The 20,945-nt window shown below is 41.4% G+C and overlaps 1 protein-coding gene across 12 annotated transcripts in view; it reads left to right on the top strand.

The window, feature by feature from the left end:
• CUNH2orf76 (chromosome unknown C2orf76 homolog) overlaps window positions 1-20,945 on the top strand; it is a 109,179-nt gene that overhangs the window by 38,011 nt on the left and 50,223 nt on the right. For 11 of the 12 annotated variants that reach the window (XM_036319124.1, XM_036319126.1, XM_036319131.1 and 8 more), the window contains 3 exons: window positions 10,390-10,440; window positions 14,669-14,706; window positions 19,875-19,956. In XM_036319124.1, the coding sequence (XP_036175017.1) occupies window positions 10,390-10,440; window positions 14,669-14,706; window positions 19,875-19,956 (171 nt within the window). The remainder of the gene's footprint in view (window positions 1-10,389; window positions 10,441-14,668; window positions 14,707-19,874; window positions 19,957-20,945) is intronic. The other variant, XM_036319125.1, reaches the window with a different exon arrangement.

Below are 20,945 nucleotides of genomic sequence, written 5' to 3'. Positions count from 1 at the left end.
TTTCCAACTCGAATCCACCCCCACACGGGCATTCTAGCTTCCTCCCCTTGCTTATCTGAACTTTCTCATCCTTTTATTGGAGAAATTCATGGATGGCTTTTCTCTGTTGCTAGTGGGAGTGGGTTTCTTGGGGTGCTGCTGGAATAAGCATTTCAGGAGCCCCCCACAGGAGGGTGAGATGTGGTAGAAGCTTTATTTGCATGGAATTATATTCCTCAGTTTCTAAAGTCCCATTTCCCTTAGCCCAGTCTTGGAAGAAGTGCAGCTAGGGATTTAGCAGAGTTAGAAGCAAAGCCAGCGTCCGGAGTGTCTGGGTCCAGTTTAGCATTATGCTAGTTGCAGTCCATTAGTTCATTGTATGTGGGGTCCACATGCCTGTGAGCCAAGTGGACAAATGTAGGAGTGTGAGAGTTCGCAAACCAGGAGTGCCAACCAAGACAATAAGAGGGCAAACTCCTCTGTTTAGGAACTTAAGTATCTCAAATGTTCCCAGGCTTGCAGTGGTCACGCCTACTCTGGCCAGTGACCTGTTCCCAGGTGTGACTGACATACAAGTATCTTCCCTATGTCACCCAGACTTTAATGAGCATGTGTCTAAACCAGCCGTGGGCAAACTACGGCCCGCGGGCTGGATCTGTCCCGTTTGAAATGAATAAAACTAAAAAAAAAAAGACCGTACCCTTTTATGTAATGATGTTTACTTTGAATTTATATTAGTTCACACAAACACTCCATCCATGCTTTTGTTCCGGCCCTCCGGTCCAGTTTAAGAACCCATTGTGGCCCTCGAGTCAAAAAGTTTGCCCACCCCTGGAAACGGTAGCTTCCTGGAAAAGCTGCTAAATGACATGCCCATAATATTTGGCCTTCCCTTTGCTCCTTTTCTTTTCTTTTTTCTTTTTATTTTTTTTATTATTAGTTAAGGTATTACAAATGTGTCCTCATCCCCCCCCATTAACCCCCAACCTCCCCCCCACACACAAACTCATACCCCCATCCCCCCGTTGTCCATGTCCATTGGTTTGGCTTATATACATGTATACAAGTCCTTTGCTCCTTTTCAATTAATTATTAACTGGGTTATTATATGGTCTTTACTAAAACAGTGAGAAGCCTGGCTCCCATCATCGTCCACCCATTTACTCGATTGTTTAATTCCATGTACATTACAGTAGTGTCAGAGCTGTTCATCTGTAACCTGTGGGAAGCAACTTGATATTAACTAGGGGACAGTGCTTTTGTGTATTTACTTTGGCCTTAGTCTCACAAAATCTGTTTATTGCCAAAGTTATTTAGGTCAGCATCCTTTCTTCCATTCCTTCCAGTAAGGTTGTTTCATGTATTTGTAATACAGTTAGATTGTTTTGCTACCCTCTTCATTCTTTCCTGGGATTCCCTGACTTACTAAATGTTTTTGCTTTTTTTTTTTTGCTTTTTACTTTGCATACATTAAGATTCACTCTGTGCTATAAAGTTCTATTTTGACAAGTGAATAATGTCATGTAGCCACTGTTAAAATTGTTTCACTGCCCTAAAAATCCCATGTGCTTCACTTACTCATCCTCCCCACCGAGTTCCCAGCAACCACTGATCTTTCTTATCGTCTCTATAGTTTTGCTTTTTTTTCTTTCTTCCAGTATATCATATAATAGGAATCATACAATATGTAGCCTTTTCAGACTGGCTTCTTTTACTTAGAAAGAATGAGGGTTGTCTATGTCTTTACACAGCAAGTCATGTCTTTTAGTCTCCTTTAATCTGGAACAGTTCCCCACCTTATTTTGACTTAAATTGTATTGATTTTTTTAAAAGAACAATCATGTCAGTTTTATAGAGTGTCCCATAATCTGGTTTTGTCTGATTGTTTTCTCATTATTTAATTCAGGTTAAACATTTTCAACAGAATTATTGTGTAGGTTGCAGGTCAACAAACTATAACCTGTGGTCCAATCACACCTGCCTCCAGTTTTTATAAATAAAATCTATTGAAACACAGCCACACCTACGTGTTCACGTGCTGTGGTGCTTCACTGGCAGAGTTGTGTGGTTGTGACTGTGTGGCTCAAAGCCCAAAGATTCACTAGCCGGCGTTACAGAAATAGTTTGCTGACCCCTGATCTGTGTGGTTCCTCCTCGTTCAGCACATCAGGACACTGTATATCACTATGTTCCATTATTGATGAGACAGATGGAAACCACTTGGTTAAGATACTGTCCACCAGATTTCTCTGTTGTAAAAGTATCTTTCAAATCAATAAGTATTGGATGGAGTGGTAAATAGGAAGACTGTATGCGTATCTTGTTTCCAGTGGTTTCAGCACCTATTGATGAATCGTTGGTGTTGCAAAATCGGGATTTTTTTTTCTTACTCTTTGATTCCTGGCATTCTTCTGTAAAGAAGCACTTCCCTGATGCCCCTCTTTTTTAGAAAGGAATGGGTTAGTTTTTCAGTAGCACAGTCATAGCACATTATCATCGTCTCACAAAGGTCCTATTCCTTCCAACACAGTGTGGAGGTGATGCTCTTCTGTTTATACCGCACAATGTACTACAGATGCTTTAGTTTAAATGCTCAACCTGTAAATTTAAAACACAAGATATACTGTTTTCTGTGGCTGTGCCTTATGGGATAAGAGTATAACAACAAAGAGAGTGTACTAAATAATAGTGGTTAGCTCTGGGAAGGCAAGGGTAATGGGATTAGGGAGGGACAGAAAGAAGGTTTTAACTGTGCTCACATCATATTTAACAAAAGAAATAAAGGATCTGAAGCAGTTATGACAATATGTAAACATTTGTTAAACTTGGTTGGTGGGTTCAATGGCTTTTTTGTTCTGTTCATCATACCTTTTAATGTTTAGGCTATTTCATAATTAAAGTAAAAAGCATCTTGATACAGCTTAACCTTGGAATATTGCCATAATATCTGATAGAACCCCTTATGAGATTAGTTTTAGGACATTGTTCTGATTAACATTAGGTGTTTGGTATTCTTGCACATACAGGTTAGCCATTGAGTTAGTAAATTTATTATTTTTCCTTACGTGTTTGTGCTTTCCTAAAAGTCTTCAAATGTAGGTCCAGCATCTAGTAATAAGTTTCAACATATAGCGCTTCTATTTTCAGAGCTTTTACTATGAGGTGAAGAGTTATTTTATTAAACATTGATATTCTAATAATTTTTCAGACTTTACTGATTTTTATATTGATCTGTGTTTCAAGATTTTAAACTCCTTTGTGGCATCCTAATGCCAGCAGTATATTTATTAAGTTGTCTTATTTGTCTAATAATTTTTCTGTAGATGCCCTCTTTTGGAGACCTAAATGAATGAGTAGAGTTAGTGGTTACCTTCTTGTGAACTTTCCAATCATGAAATATTAAATTTTTTTTTGCAGAATTATGTAATTCTGAATTCTTCTGTAAAAGTTCATTAATTTTCAAAGTTAAGTTCAAAGGTGGGGAAACAGAATGAAAGAAAACTCAGTACAAAGTGGAAAATAGTTTCAGAATATACTAGGAATAGATATGCCACAGACTTTTGCTTTCATCCAAGATGGAGAAACAGGACTGGACTTATTCTTCTACTTGAAACAACCAAAAAAACTATGCAAGCCAGCCAGTGTTGCTCAGTGGTTGAGCATCAGCCCATGAATCAGAAAGTCATGGTTCCATTCCAGGTCAAGGCACATTCCCGGGTTATGTGCATGATCCCCAGGGCTGGGGGCATGCAGGAGACAGCCTATCAGTGTTTCTCTCTCATTGATGTTTCTATCTCTCCCTTCCTCTCTCTAAAGAAATCAATAAAAATATTTTTTTAAAACAATTAAAACTATGCAAAGTATATGAAATAATGGTTTTCAGAGATTGGACATCAAGTAGCACAAAACTGTTGTCCCCACAATGGGGGAAATAAACAGGTGACCCCTATGATTACTGCCTGGAGAGAGTGTGCAGGCCACAGCGTGGGGCGGGGCAGGGAGTCCAGGCAGACCCTGGCAAGTTCCATGAGTTTATGAGTCAGAGCTGGCAGTCTGGAATGGAGCCCGGAGAAGTCACAGGGCAGAGTCCTGGAATAGAGAGCTGTACAGAGCGTGAGCTCTGAGTATGCATAGCAGCTTGGATGAAGTGGAGGGCATGAGTCATCAGTTGAATGAGATTAACACAAGTGTGTAAGGAAACTACTAGAAGCCATGCAGAGAACCACATGACGATAACAGAAGGCAACATGCTCAGAGCTCATAAAGGGCTTGGAATAGTTTTGTTTGCACCAGCCAGAGTGGAAAACTAAATACTGGGTGGAGTTTCTAGAAGGGTATTTCTGCAATATAATAGGCAAAAATTAGCACTAGGCTAGATTTTGCTCTGCTCCCACCTAACAAAGCTCAAAAGCAAGACTCAAAAGAATCTGTTGCCAAGTAACTTAACTGTGTTCCAGAACAAAGCTCAGGGTGTTTATAAGAATACAAATATATCCAGCACTCAATAAATGCCCTGCAACAAATCAGCACCTACCAGTCATGTAAAGAGAAAACATGAACCATAATTAGGAGAGAAATAAGTCAATTTGAAACCAATCCAGGAATGTTGCAAATGACAGAATTAGTAGGCAAGGACAATTAAGACAGTTTTTTAAATAACTACATTACAAATAGTTAAGAAGGTAGAAGAAAGATTGAGCATATTGAAGATGGAAAATACTTTAAAAAAACAACAATCCAGAGATAGAAAATAAAATGTCTAAGATGGATATACACTGGATAGCATTAACATGTAGATAATATGAACATAAGAAAGATTAGTAAACATGAAAACTTAGCCACAAAATATCTGAAATAAAGCACAGAGAGAAAAAAGACTGAAAGAAAAATAAATAGAGCCATAGGGAGTATATGGGGCAACTTCAACTTCCAGTAGCCAAATATACATGTAACTAGAGGCCCGGTGCACAACTAGGGGTCTCGCAGTCTGGGACCCCTCGGGGGATGACCACCTGCTGGCTTAGGCCTGCTCCCCGGGGGATTGGGCCTAAGCTGGCAATCAGACATCCCTCTGGAAGCCTGGCAGCCCTCGGGGGATGTCCACTTGCCAGCAGAGCAGACCTAAGCTGCAGTTGGACATCTTTAGCGCTGCTGAGGAGCCAGGAGAGGCTCCCACCACCACCGCTGTACTGGCAGCCATCAGTCTGCCTTGTGGCTGAGCAGAGCTCTCCCATGTGGGAGCTCACTGACCACCGGAGGGCAGCTCCTGCATTGAGCATCTGGCCCCTGGTGGTCAGTGTATGTCATAGTGACCAGTCATTCCCAGTCTTTCTGCTGTTAGGGTCAGTTTGCATATTACCCTTTTACTATATAGGATAGAGGCCAGGTGCACGGGTGGGGGCCGGCTGGTTTGCCCTGAAGGGTGTCCTGGATCAGGGTGGGGATCCCGCTTGTGTGCCTGGCCAGCCTGGGTGAGGGGCTGATGGCTGTTTGCAGCTGGTCACATCGCCTTCAGTGTGGGGGTCCCCACTGGGGTGCCTGGCCAGCCTGGATGAGGGGCTGATGGCTGTTTTCAGGCTGGCCGGCCACCGAAGCTCCCAGCTGCTCCTTTTTTTCTTTTCTTTTTTTTTATTCTGGGATTTATTTACCTTCTATAATTGAAACTTTGTTGCCATCACTGGAGCTGAGAGCCGGCTCCTACTCACTCCAGCTCTGAGGCCCGGCCTGCTGAAAGCAGGTATCTGGGGTTTGTTTAGCTTCTATAATTGAAACTTTGTTGCTTTTGGAGCTCAGAACCGGGCCGCGGCAGGCAGGGAACCTTAGCTTCCTCCATCACTGGAGCAAGCAAGCCTCCTGCTCGCTTCAGCTGCATGGCTGCCGGCCACCATCTTGGATGGGTTAATTTGCATATCTCACTGATTAGCCAATGGGAGGCATAACGAAGGTATGGTTAATTACCATATTTGTCTGTTATTAGATAGGATTGGAGTCCATGAGGAGAAGATCTGGGACAAGAAGACAGAAGACCTATTTGAGGAAATTATGGCTGAAAATTTTACAAATGTGGTGAAAATTATAAACCCACATATCCAGGCAGTTTAACAAATCCTAAAAAAGCTACATCAAAGCATATCATAATCAAATTGCTTATAACTGGTAATAAAGAGAAAATCTGAAAAACAGCCAGAGGAGAGAACCAAGATGGCAGCATAGGTAAACGCCAGTACTTGCCACCTCCCACAGCCACATCAAAATTACAACTAAAATACAGAACAGCCATCATTGAGAATTGCCTGAAAGCCGGCTGAATGGAAGTCTTACAACTAGAGAAGTAAAGAAGAAAGCACACTGAGACTGGTAGGAGGGGCGGAGGCACGGAACAGGCTGGTCCAACACCCACATGTGCCGTTTTTATAAGGAGGGATATCTTAGCTGCAGAGGCCTCCTATGAGGATCAAGGGGTCCAAGCCCCATACTGGGGTCCCAGCCCCATACCAGACCCCCAGCCCAGGGTTCCAGAGCTGGGAAGAGAAGTCCCCATAACTTCGGGCTTTAAAAACCAGTGGGAATTGTGGCTGAGTGACAGTGAGGCTGCTGGAAATGCAGGCAGTTCCTCTTTAAGAGCCTGCACATGAACTTACATAGACTTGCTTCCTCTGGGCTCCAGCACTGGGGCAACAGCTTGGGGAGATCCAGGGACATATGGGGAGGAACTGGATTGTCTGGCATTGGAGCGGCTTTCTCTCAGACAGGGATGCTTGCAGGGGTCATTGTTCCTGTGTGGAGGCCTCCGCAGCCGCAGAGCTGACTAGCAGCCATATCTGCGTTTCCATCAGCTTAGCTCACTGTATTCACTCCACCCTGGTGATTCCCTGAGCTCAGCCCCATCCAATTTGAAGCCCCACCCAAACTGTTTGCAGTGGCTTTTTCATATGAATGCCCTGTCCTTGGTCAGGCTTTAGACTTTGCTAAAATCTCTCAAACAAGCAGTGACTGGTGTCAGTGTGACCCATACCTAGCAATAAGAGGTCCAAAACAGCTTGGCCTCCCCTGGGCTCTGCTAAGCCCACCACAAGTAGCAGCCATCTGTAGATTGCTCTGTAGCTCCTGCTGGGTGGCCCCAGGCAGTGGCTGACTTTGCACCTCTCAGGAAGCCCCAGAGCCAGTGCACCTGGTGGACAGCTTCAGAACATACCATATTATAACTTTACACATACATGAGTGACACACTCAAGGGGCAGGCTCAATTGTGAAGCAGCACAGCTGTGGAGCAGCACAGCTATGAGGTGGCCCTGGGGAGATGCAGCCCCGATCTGCTCCACCTGCTTCTTTCACTCTGCCCTGCGCCGTGCAGTGCCAACTTGCTCTGTGCCAGTCTACTACACACTGCTTGCTGTGCTCTGCTCCATTGTGGTCTGGTGAGATGTCTTTAGTGTTTCATCTCTGGTGTTTGAGCTCCAGCCAGGGAAATGCAGTCTTTAGTCTTCAGTGGAAGGGAAAAATGCACTTCGGGGCCAGAGGGGAGCTAGTTTACTAGACAGAGATCTGCACCCCTGGTCCCTGATTGGTTCATGCTCATGCAAATGAGGACTCCAAATTCTCACAGTTTGACTAGTTCAAAAGTCACTGCCTTGACTGGTCAGAGTGGAGCTGCCCTGATTGATTAGTGAAGATGCTGATAGGAGATGCTGTGCAGTTCCAATGGATGGAGAAAGCCTCAATCCTATTGGTTAAAATAGGATTCCAGGAACTCCTTTATAAGGGCTGGCTCAGATGGCAGGAACACAGTGCAGGCAGGCAGTTCAGTCCAGATTTCTCCCTGAAGTGTGGTTTGCATGAGAGGCCCCTGTGTAGAAATGGCTGCTAGACTCTGCTTTTACATTTGAGACCAGTTAGCCATCAGTAGCCTTCTGGGTAGGTATCTTCTTTCTCAGGGTCCACAGGTGCATTGCTATCAGATCTCACGGCCACCTTCTGTTTCACCCACTTCATTCACTTATGTCATCTGGCTGCCCCTGTAAACTTCGTTTGTCTCAGAATCATCTCAGGAAGTTTTTATTTTATATTTAAACATTTATTCTTGGAACCAGCCTGTTGCAAGTCTGCTCTAGTGCTGGGCTGAGCGACTGTAATGTGCAGCAGGTGAGAATCACACTCAAGACGTAGCCCTGGCTGTGAACATACCTTTGTTACAGGATTTACACAGGAACATGGGCTCTCAAGAGTGGGGACTTGTTTTGGTAACTTCTTCTTTAAGTATATTTTTAGTGATTTCAGAAGGAAGAAGGGAAAGAGAGAAAAAGATAGAAATACAGTGGGGCCTTGACTTACGAGTGTCCCGACTAACGAGTTTTTTGAGATACCAGCTGTCTCTCGGCTGATTTTTTGCATTGAGTTGATAGAGTAATTTGAGTTAACGAGCTCCTTAACGAGCTCGGTGGTTTCGGAATGAACTAAACTCATAAGTCAAGGCCCCACTGTATCAATGATGAAAATCATTGATTGGATGCCTCCTGCACACCTCCTACTGGGGATATACCCTGACTGGGAATTGAACTCTGATCTCCTGGTTCATAGGTTGAGGCTTAACACTAGTTGGGTGGTAACTTCTTATTGACCCTGTCCCTGAAATATCTGGTAATTTAAATGCTGTAACATGAATGAATGTGTTGTATTTTAATTTCAGTATGTGTTTGACCTCTAAAAAGCATATGTACTTAAAAAACACATTTCCTGCTTTAGCCAGTTTGGCTCAGTGGATTGAGTGTCAGCCTGCGGACTGAAGGGTCCCAGGTTTGGTTCAGGTCAAGGGCATGTACCTCAGTTGCAGGCTCCTCCCTGGCCGGGCCCTGGTCAGGGTGTGTACAGAAGGCAACCAATCAATGTGTTTCTCTCACATCGATATTTCTCTCTATCTTTCCCGCTTTGTTTCACTTTCTCTAAAAAATGAATGGAAAAATATCCTTGAGTGAGGATTAAAGAATAATAATAAAATAAATAAAGACAAATCGTTAAAAAACAAAACAAAAAACACATTTTCTAATTCAGATGTGTGGGTTTTTAGAGTTTACTTTAATAGGTAACACATTCATGCAGTTTTAAGATCAAAATATAAAAGGGAATAGAGTGAAAGTCTTCTTCTCACTTACGTTCTCTATCTGACCAGTACAGCATGCTCCCTCCCATCAAAGTATAAGCAATGCAAACATATATTCTTATTTTTTCTTTTTACTCAAAATGTGGCTTATTAAAAATAATGTTCAACTTTATGCCTTCTTTGCTGTCAACATGTCTTGAAGATCTTATATTAGTAGAGAGCTTCCTACTCCTTTTTTTGATTGTTTTACATTTGAAAAATGTTTCATTGTTTGGGCATATTCTAATTTATTTGACAAGTACCCCCAGTGAAGGACTTTTGGATTTTTCTAAGCATTTGCTATTTTAAACAAGCTAAAGTTCCTACATTTGTATGTATACACACAGGTGTCTGCAAAGTCTATATGATAAATTCTCTAAGTGGAATGGATGCACATGTTATTTTTGATGTATATTACCAAATTGCCCTCTGTAGGGTTGTAGCATCAGATGTTATTAGTTAAAGCTAATATCGATGTTTGTAATACTGTTTTAAAAAGAATATTTGCTCTGTTTTTGTTTTCTTTGCTGAGTTATCTGAATTTTGGTAAGAGAATTAAGATTGTTCTAGATCATTGGTTTCCACTATGGGCCAAAGACTCTCAAGGGGTTCCCAGATTTACATGCTAAACGAACATCAACTATATAAAAAGATAATGTCATACATGTGAACTCTGTATTTCAAATGTACATAGGTGAGATTGTCCTATAAAATAAAAGCCTAATATAGCTAAGTGTCCAACTTTTCACCAGTCACTATGATGCGCACTGACCACCAGGGGGCAGACATTCCGGTAGGTTAGCTTGCTGCTGGGGTCCGGCAGATTGGGACTGGGTGAGAAGGCCGGACATGCCCTGGAGCCCTCCCATGGTCCCTCCCCAGCTCTGATTGGCCCCAATTGGGACTGGGCCAGACAGGCCAGACACACCCTGGAGCCAACCTCCCGCGGTCCCTTCCTGGCCTCTAAAATATTTCTTCTAATTAATTTCCTTTCAATGTGCATGAATCCGTACACCGGCCCTCTAGTGTTTACTAAAATGCCAGTTTATTCAGTAGTGTCGCTGAATTCTTGGCTCAGCTGGTAGCAGCTCGGATCTCATCAGTGGTTTCCTTGTTTCACATGACCTTGGACCTTGCCAGGATGTCAGCTTTGTTTTGTGCCCCATCAGTTGTTTTTTTGTTTTTTTTTAAAGTAGTTTAGACTGGAGGTATGGGAGTACAGAACCAAAAGACTGCATATACTTTTTATAATAAAAATGATCTTTTTCTTATAGATATTCCTTTAAGGATCAGCCTGCCACCACCATTCAGAAATTACAAATATGGTAACCAATTTTTCTTATTATTTTAAAGCATATATTAATGTATGTCACATTAGTTTTACATTGATATGAATTTAAATTTGGTTTTCAAAAAAGAATTTACTATTTGTAAGTAAAAACCAATATGGGCATTTATTTAGAAATATAGGAATTCTGATAGTGTGTCTTTAAAGTACATGTGATTGTGCAGGGAAGTGGCCTGTTTGCGAGGAATAACATGTTGGCAAACTGTGTCTGAAATGAATTTCTTTGCCGGGTAATCAGAAAAGGAGAAATGATTAAAGACTAGGAGTAAAAAGAAGATATTTAAGATTTTAAATGCCAGTAACTTGAGCGTGTTGTGCAATAATTTTTATGTTGCAATTATTATTATTATTTAAGTATTTATTGTTGAAAGTATTACATATGTCCCCTTATTTCCCCCTTTGACCCCCTCCAGACTACCCCCCCCCTCACCCCCCGCCCCTGCCCCAGGTCTTCATGTTACAATTATTGATTTTAAATGTAGTAATAGGCAGTAGTAAGCTGGGTTTCACTGCTCGTTATAAAGATAGTACAGTTGGTTATTAACCTTCAGCATAGTGATACTCACCAAACTGAGGCTTCTCTTGAGAATTATGGTGCACCTAATAAATATTTCTGCTAATTGGTATAGACATTTTAAAGTATAAATATTTTATTACCTAGATCATTTTTTTGGAGTAGCTTTTAATTCTGTTCCCATTTGGTAGAGCAACTTCTGACCTAAAATTCTTTGAAATCACAGTCTTCCCCGTGCATATGCATTTTAATATCCAGAGACTAATTGTGAGGTCCTTGGGGGTAGCCAGGCAGAAGCTGAAGGCACTGAGTGGGAAGCACTTTGATTTATTGGACTTAAAGAATCTGCATACTAAATACTGAGTAAGAGAAAGGAATGAAAGGTATGATTAGGTAAATATGAAACTTCTCAGTTCTGGCCTTCATGGCTTTCAAAACACGATGCCTTGAAATAGCACCTGAAGCTTGAATCAGTCTTCAGACGCCATTTCCGCAGAAAACCTATACATGGCTCCCCTCTTCTGCATGGTTTGTATCTATATTCAGACTTGTGTTTCGTGTAAGTTATTTTGAGAGATAAGTTTTAGATAATGAAGGTCACAATCTGGCTGCCAGTCATCATGGTAGGTATGTACCTTTTACATGATTTTACCTTATTGACATCTTTTTGTCCTAGTATTCCTGCACTATTCAGAGGAACTGGCAGGAAAAGTGAATATGCTTATCTGTGAGAAACGAGAGAAGTACTAGGGCTTAGATAGACTTCAAGTGATTCTGTCTGACCTTGGCTCCTCAACAATCTGCTGCTTTGTGTTCAACAAGGAAGGCCGAAGTGTTACTTTCTCACCAGTCACTGTCCAGTGCTGCTACGTGCCCTGTGGGACCAGAACTCTTTGGGTGTTAGGGAGTGGAAAGGGCACAGAGGCGAATTTCAGTTTTGTTAGTTGCTGTCTCCTTGCCCTGGGACAAAGGGCTGGTTCTCTCGGCCAGGCCAGGCCATGGACAGTCTGAGGCTCTTCAGAGCCCTTCATTTATTTATAAATGTACTGGAGGCCCAGTGCACGGATTTATGCATGGGTGGGGTCCTTCCTATGCCCTCTCACAATCCAGGACCCCTCATGGGATGTAGCAGCCGAAGTGGCAGGTGGCCAGGGAGGAGCCTCAGCTGGGAGCCGGGTGCAGCGCTGCTGCTGCTCATCCCAGCCCCGCTGCACCTGCTGCCGCCCCCCCCCTCCCACCCCCCTGCCCCCCCCTCCCCTAGCACTGCCACGGAGGTGGGAGAGGCTCTCACTGCTGCAGCTGTGATCACCAGCTGTCGGCCCAGTTTCTGGCTGAGCAGCGCTCCCGCTGTGGGAGCGCACTGACCACCAGGGGGCAGCTCCCGTGTTGAGCGTCTGCTCCCTGGTGGCCAGTGCACATCATAGCGACCGGTTGACTGGTCGTTCCAGTCGTTCGGTCATAAAGGTCGCTTAGGCTTTTATAGGTAGAGATTCCTCTCATTTAATTGGTATCTACATGTATTATTTATGTACCTTGACCAGACTGTGTTCCTACAGCACAGGGCATGTTGTCTTATTTTTAAGTCCTTGTTGCCCAGGCACATCCATTGTGCAGTGCGGGGCTGCTGATCCTCTTTGTTTTATATGGCTGCATGAGATTAAACAGTGCACATGCAAACACGTTAAATACTCCACAAATATAAAACATTTTTATTTTTATGAGGTTACTTTCCTCAAGGAATTTGCATTAAGGAAACAATACCCACAGATGTTGCTTCTGAAGTTTTTTTTTTAAGAAGTAAAAACAAGTAAAAGATCATTGAGCAAAGGAAGGGACATTAATACACCTTTTGCTAGCTCGTCATTCTCTTTTCTATCTCTTTCAAGTCTTACCAATTTCTGTTGGAGAGAAATATCTGGTGAAAATTTCCATTCAGAACATTTATTTTATGCAAAAAAAAGGTGGCCTTTTTATTGTGTGTTGCAAGACTTATTAGAACAAAGATATTTCTAATTTAGTGGCTCATTACAAAATATTCAGAACATGATTAGTATTTGGTAAGGCCAGACTCCAGTTTTGCAGGTTGATTGTAACAGACGTTAAGCAAGGTCCTTTTACTAAGCGACAACTACAAACCAGTACTGGGTTCTCTAACTTGTCTCTAGTAATAAACTGATAGCTATCTATATTGAGAAAAGGAGTGTAGAAGGTAACTCAATAACAGATGATCCAAAGCCACATTTGTTTATTTTCTTTTGTACCCTTGTGAGCTAATTTTTAGCAGTTGTGGCATATTTACATTTCTAATGTTCATATTTTACTTAGATTAGATTTCTTTTTCTTTCTTAACAAAACATAGGATTAGGCTGACTTTGCATTAAGAATTGCAATAGATAATTGAAATTTGACTACTTAAATAATGGATAATTCAGAGTGGTCGTTCTTAACTGAATAGGTACTCCTATTCTATATTGTTATAACATAGTTAAATCAGGGTCTGTTTATTTATCAGACATATTTTTATTAATTTCAGAGATGAGAGAGAGAGAGAGAGAGAGAGAGAGAGAGAGAGAGAAAGAAACATTAATGATGAAAGAATCATTGTTTGACTGCCTCCTTCATGCCCCACACTAGAGATCAAGCACGTGCATCCCGGGCATGTGCCCTGACCGGGAATTGAACTATGACCTCCTGGTTCATACGTCAATGCTCAACCACTGAGCCACGCCAGCCGGGCTCAGGATCTGTTTTTTTAAATAGATCCGGTTATTTCATTTCACTGTTGGGATTCCTCATTGAATCAAACAGTGTGATGGATAGAAATGAATTTCAGTTTAAGGTTAAGAGTTTATTCAGGTATAATAATACATGCATGCAATCATAATACATTAATTAAATGCTTAAGTAAAACTGAGTGAAAATTGTAAAATATCTTAATTTGAACATGTGGAATGCTGTCTATTATATGATTAAGAGCTGATTGTTGGCAGTCAGAATTTTATCCAATGTGGAGAAATTACTTACTGGAAAAGTACAGGGTAGCCTCACTTTAGGACGAACAGAGGAAGGAGCGAAAGAGGGACTGAATAAAGCAGGGTAGACGTGGAGGCCTGGGCAGTGGTTGAAAACCAGGCAACAGGTATCAGTACTCCCTGTGCGTGAGTTGCGTTGTTCAGATTTCCAGTGATCTTCGATGCTATTTGAGTTCCTGGCGTGGTAATGACTTGTCACTGTGATCATTTTACCTCCTGTCACTGGATCTATTCTGAGTGATTAGTGAATATTTTGGAACTGTTTTTGACAATGTCTGTCTTAATTTAAGACAATTTTTTTACACGATTTACTAATCTTAGCATTTGGCAACTTCAAAGAACAGGATAAAGTGATACGGCTCACTTGTCTTCTGTTCTGAGGGACATGTGCGGAGTTGACTTCAGGTTATGACACACACACCGCTGTGTGTGTTAAAGACCAAGGCTTTAAAATGTCTTTTTACAGTAATCTTTAATTTTAATGATATGCAAAAGTAATTTTTCTTTTACTGCATAGTAGAGTTTTAAGAGAACATGGTCCATAAAGTAAGGACTTAAATATTTTAATGTCATAGCCACCTTCCCCTCATCTCTCTTTAATAATTAGAAATGAAGTTTTAGAATAATCTTTGTAAAAAGATAATTTGCTTTTCTTTCAGATAAATTGAAGATTATTCATCAAGCACATAAATCGAAGGTACAGTATCTGGTACATAGCAAGTAATCAGTGTTGGTTGACTTAGTGAATAAATGAATGAAGACATGAACTTCTAAAATATTTTCATCATAATAGTGTTTTTTATTTTGTAAAAACCCCTACTACAGCTTTACTCTTCCATTAAAGAAGCAAAAATCTAAGTCATATGCCTGTTCATAGTAGATCCTTTAAAATGTGTTAATTTTTTTTGTGTTGGCCAGTTTTGCTCAGTGGATAGTATCGGCCTATGGACTGAAGGGTCCCGGGTTCTATTCTGGTTAAAGGCACGTACTTCAGTTGCAGGCTCTATCCACAGCCCTGATCAGGGTGTGTGTGAGAGGCAAACCGGTCAGTGTGTCTGTCTCTCATCGATGTTTCTCTCTCTCTGTCTCTTCCCCTCCCTTCTACTCTCTTTTAAAAAAATCAATGGAAAAATATCATCGGGTAAGGATTAACAAAAAAATTTTAAAAATTAAATGCGTTATTTTTTTTTTAAAAAAAGGATACATGTTGTATCTCAAGCAAATATTTAACAGAAAATAAGCATAAAACTTTGTAAATTTGGGTTACATATAAAGGAAGCCACATTATCTGGCAAGTCAATCTCTTACATTTTCTTAATCCTGTAAGGGAAGGAAGGAGCCCAAAGAAGTTAAAAATGATCTGCTTTTTCTGACTTGGCTCTCACTGTGTAAGAGAGGGCCCAGGACTTGGCTCTGGGAGCAAATCTGAAATCCTAACGTTGTCTTACCTGCCCTGCATTGAACTGCTTGTTTATGTGTTTATTGTGTGTTTACATTTCTGTTTCATTACTTTTTTAGAGTAATTTTGTATGAAGCCACAATCAAAGGTTTGCTTCTTACAACACAGACTAGCGTTATCCTTTTCCTTGAATCTCAATGACCCTTGTATTGACTCATAACTATAACTACCTTACTTGTTATACAAACTAGTCAAGGACCAGGGAGCATATCTGCTTCTTCCTAGCTCCAGCACCTAGCACAGTGTCTCATTCAGAGGCATGTTTCCATAGCAATTTTTGAATGAAGTATTTATTCATAAGTTCACTTCATTTCATTCCCTTCTCTGGTCATAGATGCCCTCCATAACTTCAGTCAGATTTCAAATAACTGTATAGCACAGATTATAAAGAAAATAGCATGAGGGTATGTATATTGATTATGAATTAGTAACATTTTTTCCCTATAGTTTAAAATAACACAGATTCTTGCACCAGTGGGGTCCCTCGGCCTGGCCTGCACCCTCTCGCAATCTGGGACCCCTCAGGGGATGTCAGACTACTGGTTTTGGCCCAATCCCCACAGGCCAGGCCGAGGGACCCCACAGGTGCACGAATCCATGCACTGGGCCTCTATGCATATAAGATCTTTGATTAATCTTTTCCCGCCCTCCTCCCTTCCCCCTTCCCTCTGAGATTCATCAGTCTGTTTCATGTTTCCATGCCTCTGCATTGAGCGTCTACCCCCTGGTAGTCAGTGCACATCATAGCTACCGGTCAGAAGGTCTGACAGTCGCTTAGGCATTTATATATATAGATGTGAGAGATCTTTAATTAGAAAACTTTGAAATGCTAGTGAAGATCTTTAGTTGTCCAGGCTCATTAAACTGAACTCCTCTGAAGATATGTGCATTTTATTTATGTGAAATTCTACCTCGATTTTAATAAAAAAATATATATGTGTAAAGAGGGATCCAAAATAAGATTTAAGTAGAAATACTTAAAATATTTTGGAGGGCAAGGTGCAGCATGAAGATGTATGGTCTTTCTTTACTAATTTACAAATTTAATGCCACCCCAACAAAATACTAACAACAGTTTTTAAGAAACATGAGCATATGAACAAGCCCAACATAGTTTTATGATTATAAAACTAATATGCAAAATATAAATGATGAATAATAGTCAGGAAAATGAGAGAAATGAGAGCGACTGGCCTTAGCATTAATTAGACATATTATAAAACGATAGTAATTAAAACAGTATGGTACTGTCACATGAACCGTGAGTTCAACAGCATAGAATTAAAAGTCCAGAAATAGACCCAAACATATATAGGAATTTTAGTTTATAGTAAATACGGCATTTCAAATATGTGGAGGATTTAGTAAGTGTTATTGGGACAACCGTGTAGACATCTAGAAAATAGTTAAGTTGAATCCATAGCCTTTTCTTTATTGGATTAATGACTTAAATGTGAAAATGAAACTTATCCATGGGGTAGAGATGAAACAGATTGGACATTAGTGGATAATTTGTTCAAGCTGGGTGATGGGTACATGGAGGGTTCATTGTACTATTCTCTACATTGTATGTTTGAAATTCTTCGTAATTCAAAGTTTAAAGGATGAAATTAATAAAAATACTTGAAGAAAACATGGTATTTTAAAAATAATCTAAGAGTGAAGGTCTTTCTAAGTATGATACTATAAAGGACTGATACATTTTATTTCATTTATTTTTCATTTTTTTTTGTTAGTCCTCACCCAGGGATATTTTTCCATTGATTTTTAGAGAGAGTGGAAGGGAGGGGGAGAGACATTAGAGAGAGAATCATCGATGTGAGAGAGACACATCAATTGGTTGCCTCCAGCATGTGCCCCAACCAGGGCCAGGGATTGAGCCTGCAACCGAGTTATGTGCCCTTGGCCAGAATCAAACCCAGGACTCTTCAGTCCTTGGGCTGACACTCTGTCCACTGTGCCAAATTGGCTAGGGTTCATTAATTATTTTTTCATAATTCAGCATTCTACTTGAAAATGCTCTAAGAAAAATCAAAGAACAAATGAAAACTGGGGAAAATTTTCTAACTGATAGAAAAGGCCTCATTTTGTTAGTAAATAATGATATTCTGTAATTCTATTTTAAAAAATTATCCTGCAAGTTCATTAAAAAGCAGAAAATATTCAAAGTGTTACCCATAATAAAATAATACAAATTAAGACTGTACTTAATCTATATCTATTGAGTTGGCAAAGATCAGATGGTTTGGATAATACATGTCAGCAAAGGTGTGGGAAATAGGTATTCTCAGCAATTGACAGTGTTAATGTAAGTTGGCACCACTTCTCTGGGGAGTAGCTTGCAAATTAAAATTCGTCAAAATGCAACTTTTCAAAACAAAAATTGCAAGTACTCTCTGACCCAACAATTCTACTTTTAGGAATTTATCTTTTCTATAAAACTTGTACATATGCAAAATGATACATGTACAGGATACTTGTTGCAGGTTTGTTCATGGTAACAAGAGATTGGAAACGACCTAAATGCCATCAATAGGGACTCATGTGTGTGTATGTGTGTTTGTGTCCCTTCAATGGAATATGCTGCAGCCTTGATAAGTTATGAGGCAGCTCTTACACTGATTTTGAAAAGTTTTAAGCTATATTTTAGGAGAAAAAAAGTAACGTGTGAGAACACAGTTTCCATGCACATCTCTGCCTGCATGTACACGCCAGGGACAGTCTCTGGGAGGTCACACAGGAATCGGTACTGGTTCTGTGGAGAACTGCATAGCTGCTGGATAGGGGTTAGGACAGCCGGGGGCAAACTATGGCCCATGTGCGGGATCCAGCCCATTTGAAATGACTAAAACTAAAAAAAAAAAAAGACCGTACTCTTTTATGTAATGATGTTTACTTTGAATTTATATTAGTTCACACAAACACTCCATCCATGCTTTTGTTCCGGCCCTCCGGTCCAGTTTAAGAACCCACTGTGGCCCTCGAGTCAAAAAGTTTGCCCACCCCTGGGTTAGGAGGAGACTGACTTCACTCTCTGTCCATATGTACTTAGAGACTTTTTTATCACGAGTATGACCTATTGTAAAATGATACTTTTAATAAAGGTCTTTTCCCCCTATAATCTGTGTGCTCCGGAGGTCACGCCCCTGTGCTCTCTAGTGAGTGAAGGTGTGTCCGGTGGAGCATGGCTGCTGGGCCTGCTGAGAGGCCTTCCTGCTGATGCTCCCTCTCAGCCGCACTCTAGAAATAGAAAACGTTGCTACACAGCCATGTTCTAGTTGACAAGTGGTACTGTGTGCCCAACTAGTGGTCACCTCTGTGTGCTGTTTAGGGACAGATAGCAACTCAAATTTTCTCCAATATTTATAATTTTTAACTGGATTTGTAAATATTGTAGCGCAGATTCATCTACCCCCACCCCAAATCACATAGAGAAAGGTGATAGTTAATATGACATGGGAGCAAGTGTTTATTAGCTAGGGCGAGGTGTTAGCTATATGGATTTTGGCCATCGAGGTAAACTTGTTTACCTCAGAAGTCAGACTGATCAGATACAAGCCTAGAGTACTCTGGGTCAGCCATGTACTCTGGGCCTGTATCATTTTCTTTTTTAAATTGTTGATAATATTACAGGTGTCTCCCATTTACCCCCCTTCCCTTCCCTCTTCCCAGCCCCAACTCACCCCAGGTCTTCACCACCCTGCTCTGGGCCTGTATCTTAACCTCTCTGATTTGTCCTGGAATATTGTGAGGATGAGATGGTGATGATGGTGATGGTGATGGTGATGGTGATGGTGGTGGTGGTGGTGATGATGATGATGATGATGATGATGATGATGATGTTAGGAATGGTGATGATGGTGGTGGGGGGCTAAGATGGTTGTCATAATGCTGATGAGATGGTGATGATGATGATGATATGAGAGGATGATGATGATACGGGGTGGTGGTGATGGTGGTGGTGGTGATGGTGTGGCAGTGACAGCAAGAGAACGGTTAATAGCTAACAGAGAGTTCTTCCTATGCGACTGACACTGTGTTGAGTGTTTTATATGCTTCATCTCATTTCATCCTTACCACAAAGTAATAGAGAAGATGTATCCTTTCCTCCTTTTGTTCAGATGAGGAAACGTGTCTAAGAGAGGCTGTGTAGTTGGTTGAGAGCACACAGCTGGACGTTGGTGGAGCTCTAAAGCGGTGTGCTGTAGCACTGTCTCCCTCGTGCTTTCCACAGTGTGCGCACTGAGGTGCTCACTGTCCATTCTCTTCTCTTCTTACAGTGACGGGGGTAGAATGTGACTCAGGCCATTGCTGTGTCCCGAAGTAACAATTCTGTGTCTTTGCGAAATCTCACCACATATGAAGCACAGAAGTACTGCTAAAATGCAGATTTTCCTTCTTTCTAGACAAATGAACTTGTGCTGAGTTTGGAAGATGATGACACACTCATGTTGAAAGAAGACCACACTCTGAAAGCAGCTGGAATCGGTGAGAAAGAGTGGGTGGTGCCAGCAGGAGCCCCAGCCTGCATGGCGGCCCCGCTGATTATACTTGGATAACTCACCACAGAGTAAATGCCACTCTTGGTGCCCTGAGCACCGCCTGATAATTATTCAGAGGACGAGACGATGTACATTCAGACCATCTCACTGAGGGCAGTAGTTATCTGCTCTCCAAATGCTCCGAATGCAAATAGTTCTTTTCGGAAGTTATGCTCAGAATTCTGCGGAGGGTTATTTTAAATGATTGGCAGGTTATTGCTCAGTAGCCTGCTTATTATCAGCCTCACTTGATGAATGGATAGTTTGAGAGACGCGGACCTGGTGGGAACTAATGTGGAATGAGGAAGGGTGACGTCTGTAGAACATGCGGCATGGTTTCCATAGTTGTCCAGATCACTCCGGGCCGACCAAGTCCTGAAATCTGAAATAGGAGCCTAGTGAGTGCAGTTGGAAAATGGCTCGAATTAGCCTTGCAACCTGGAAAAGGCATGCAGTTCTAGTTTAAAGAAATGCTGTTACATATTTTGTGACCATTAGATGTCACTCTAATTCTACTTATATGTTCACCCAAAGATTATCTGGCAGCAGGAGTGAAGATGTTGGGAGAGCTGTGAGCAGGTGAAGGCTTTATGCCTCTGACACACCTTTGTGGTCAGTGACTAATGAAACAGCACAAGTCACACTCGGCAGCTGCACATGGACTGCCGAGGAGCACTGTCAGTGAGGCCCATGCTAGGAAGCCTTCTGTGTTTTGTTGTGTTATTTAGTCACAAATGTCAGGGATTTACTTTTTTAAAAAAATATATTTTATTGATTTTTTACAGAGAGGAAGGGAGAGGGATAGAGAGTGAGAAACATCGATGAGAGAGAAACATCGACCAGCTGCCTCCTGCACACTCCCTACTGGGGATGTGCCCGCAACCAAGGTACATGCCCTTGACCGGAATCGAACCTGGGACCCTTGAGTCCGCAGGC

This window comes from Myotis myotis, unplaced genomic scaffold (assembly GCF_014108235.1).
Source record: "Myotis myotis isolate mMyoMyo1 unplaced genomic scaffold, mMyoMyo1.p scaffold_m19_p_8, whole genome shotgun sequence".
NCBI lineage: Eukaryota > Metazoa > Chordata > Mammalia > Chiroptera > Vespertilionidae > Myotis > Myotis myotis.
Note: the sequence above shows the minus strand (reverse complement) of the source record. Positions and strands in the feature narration are given on the sequence as shown.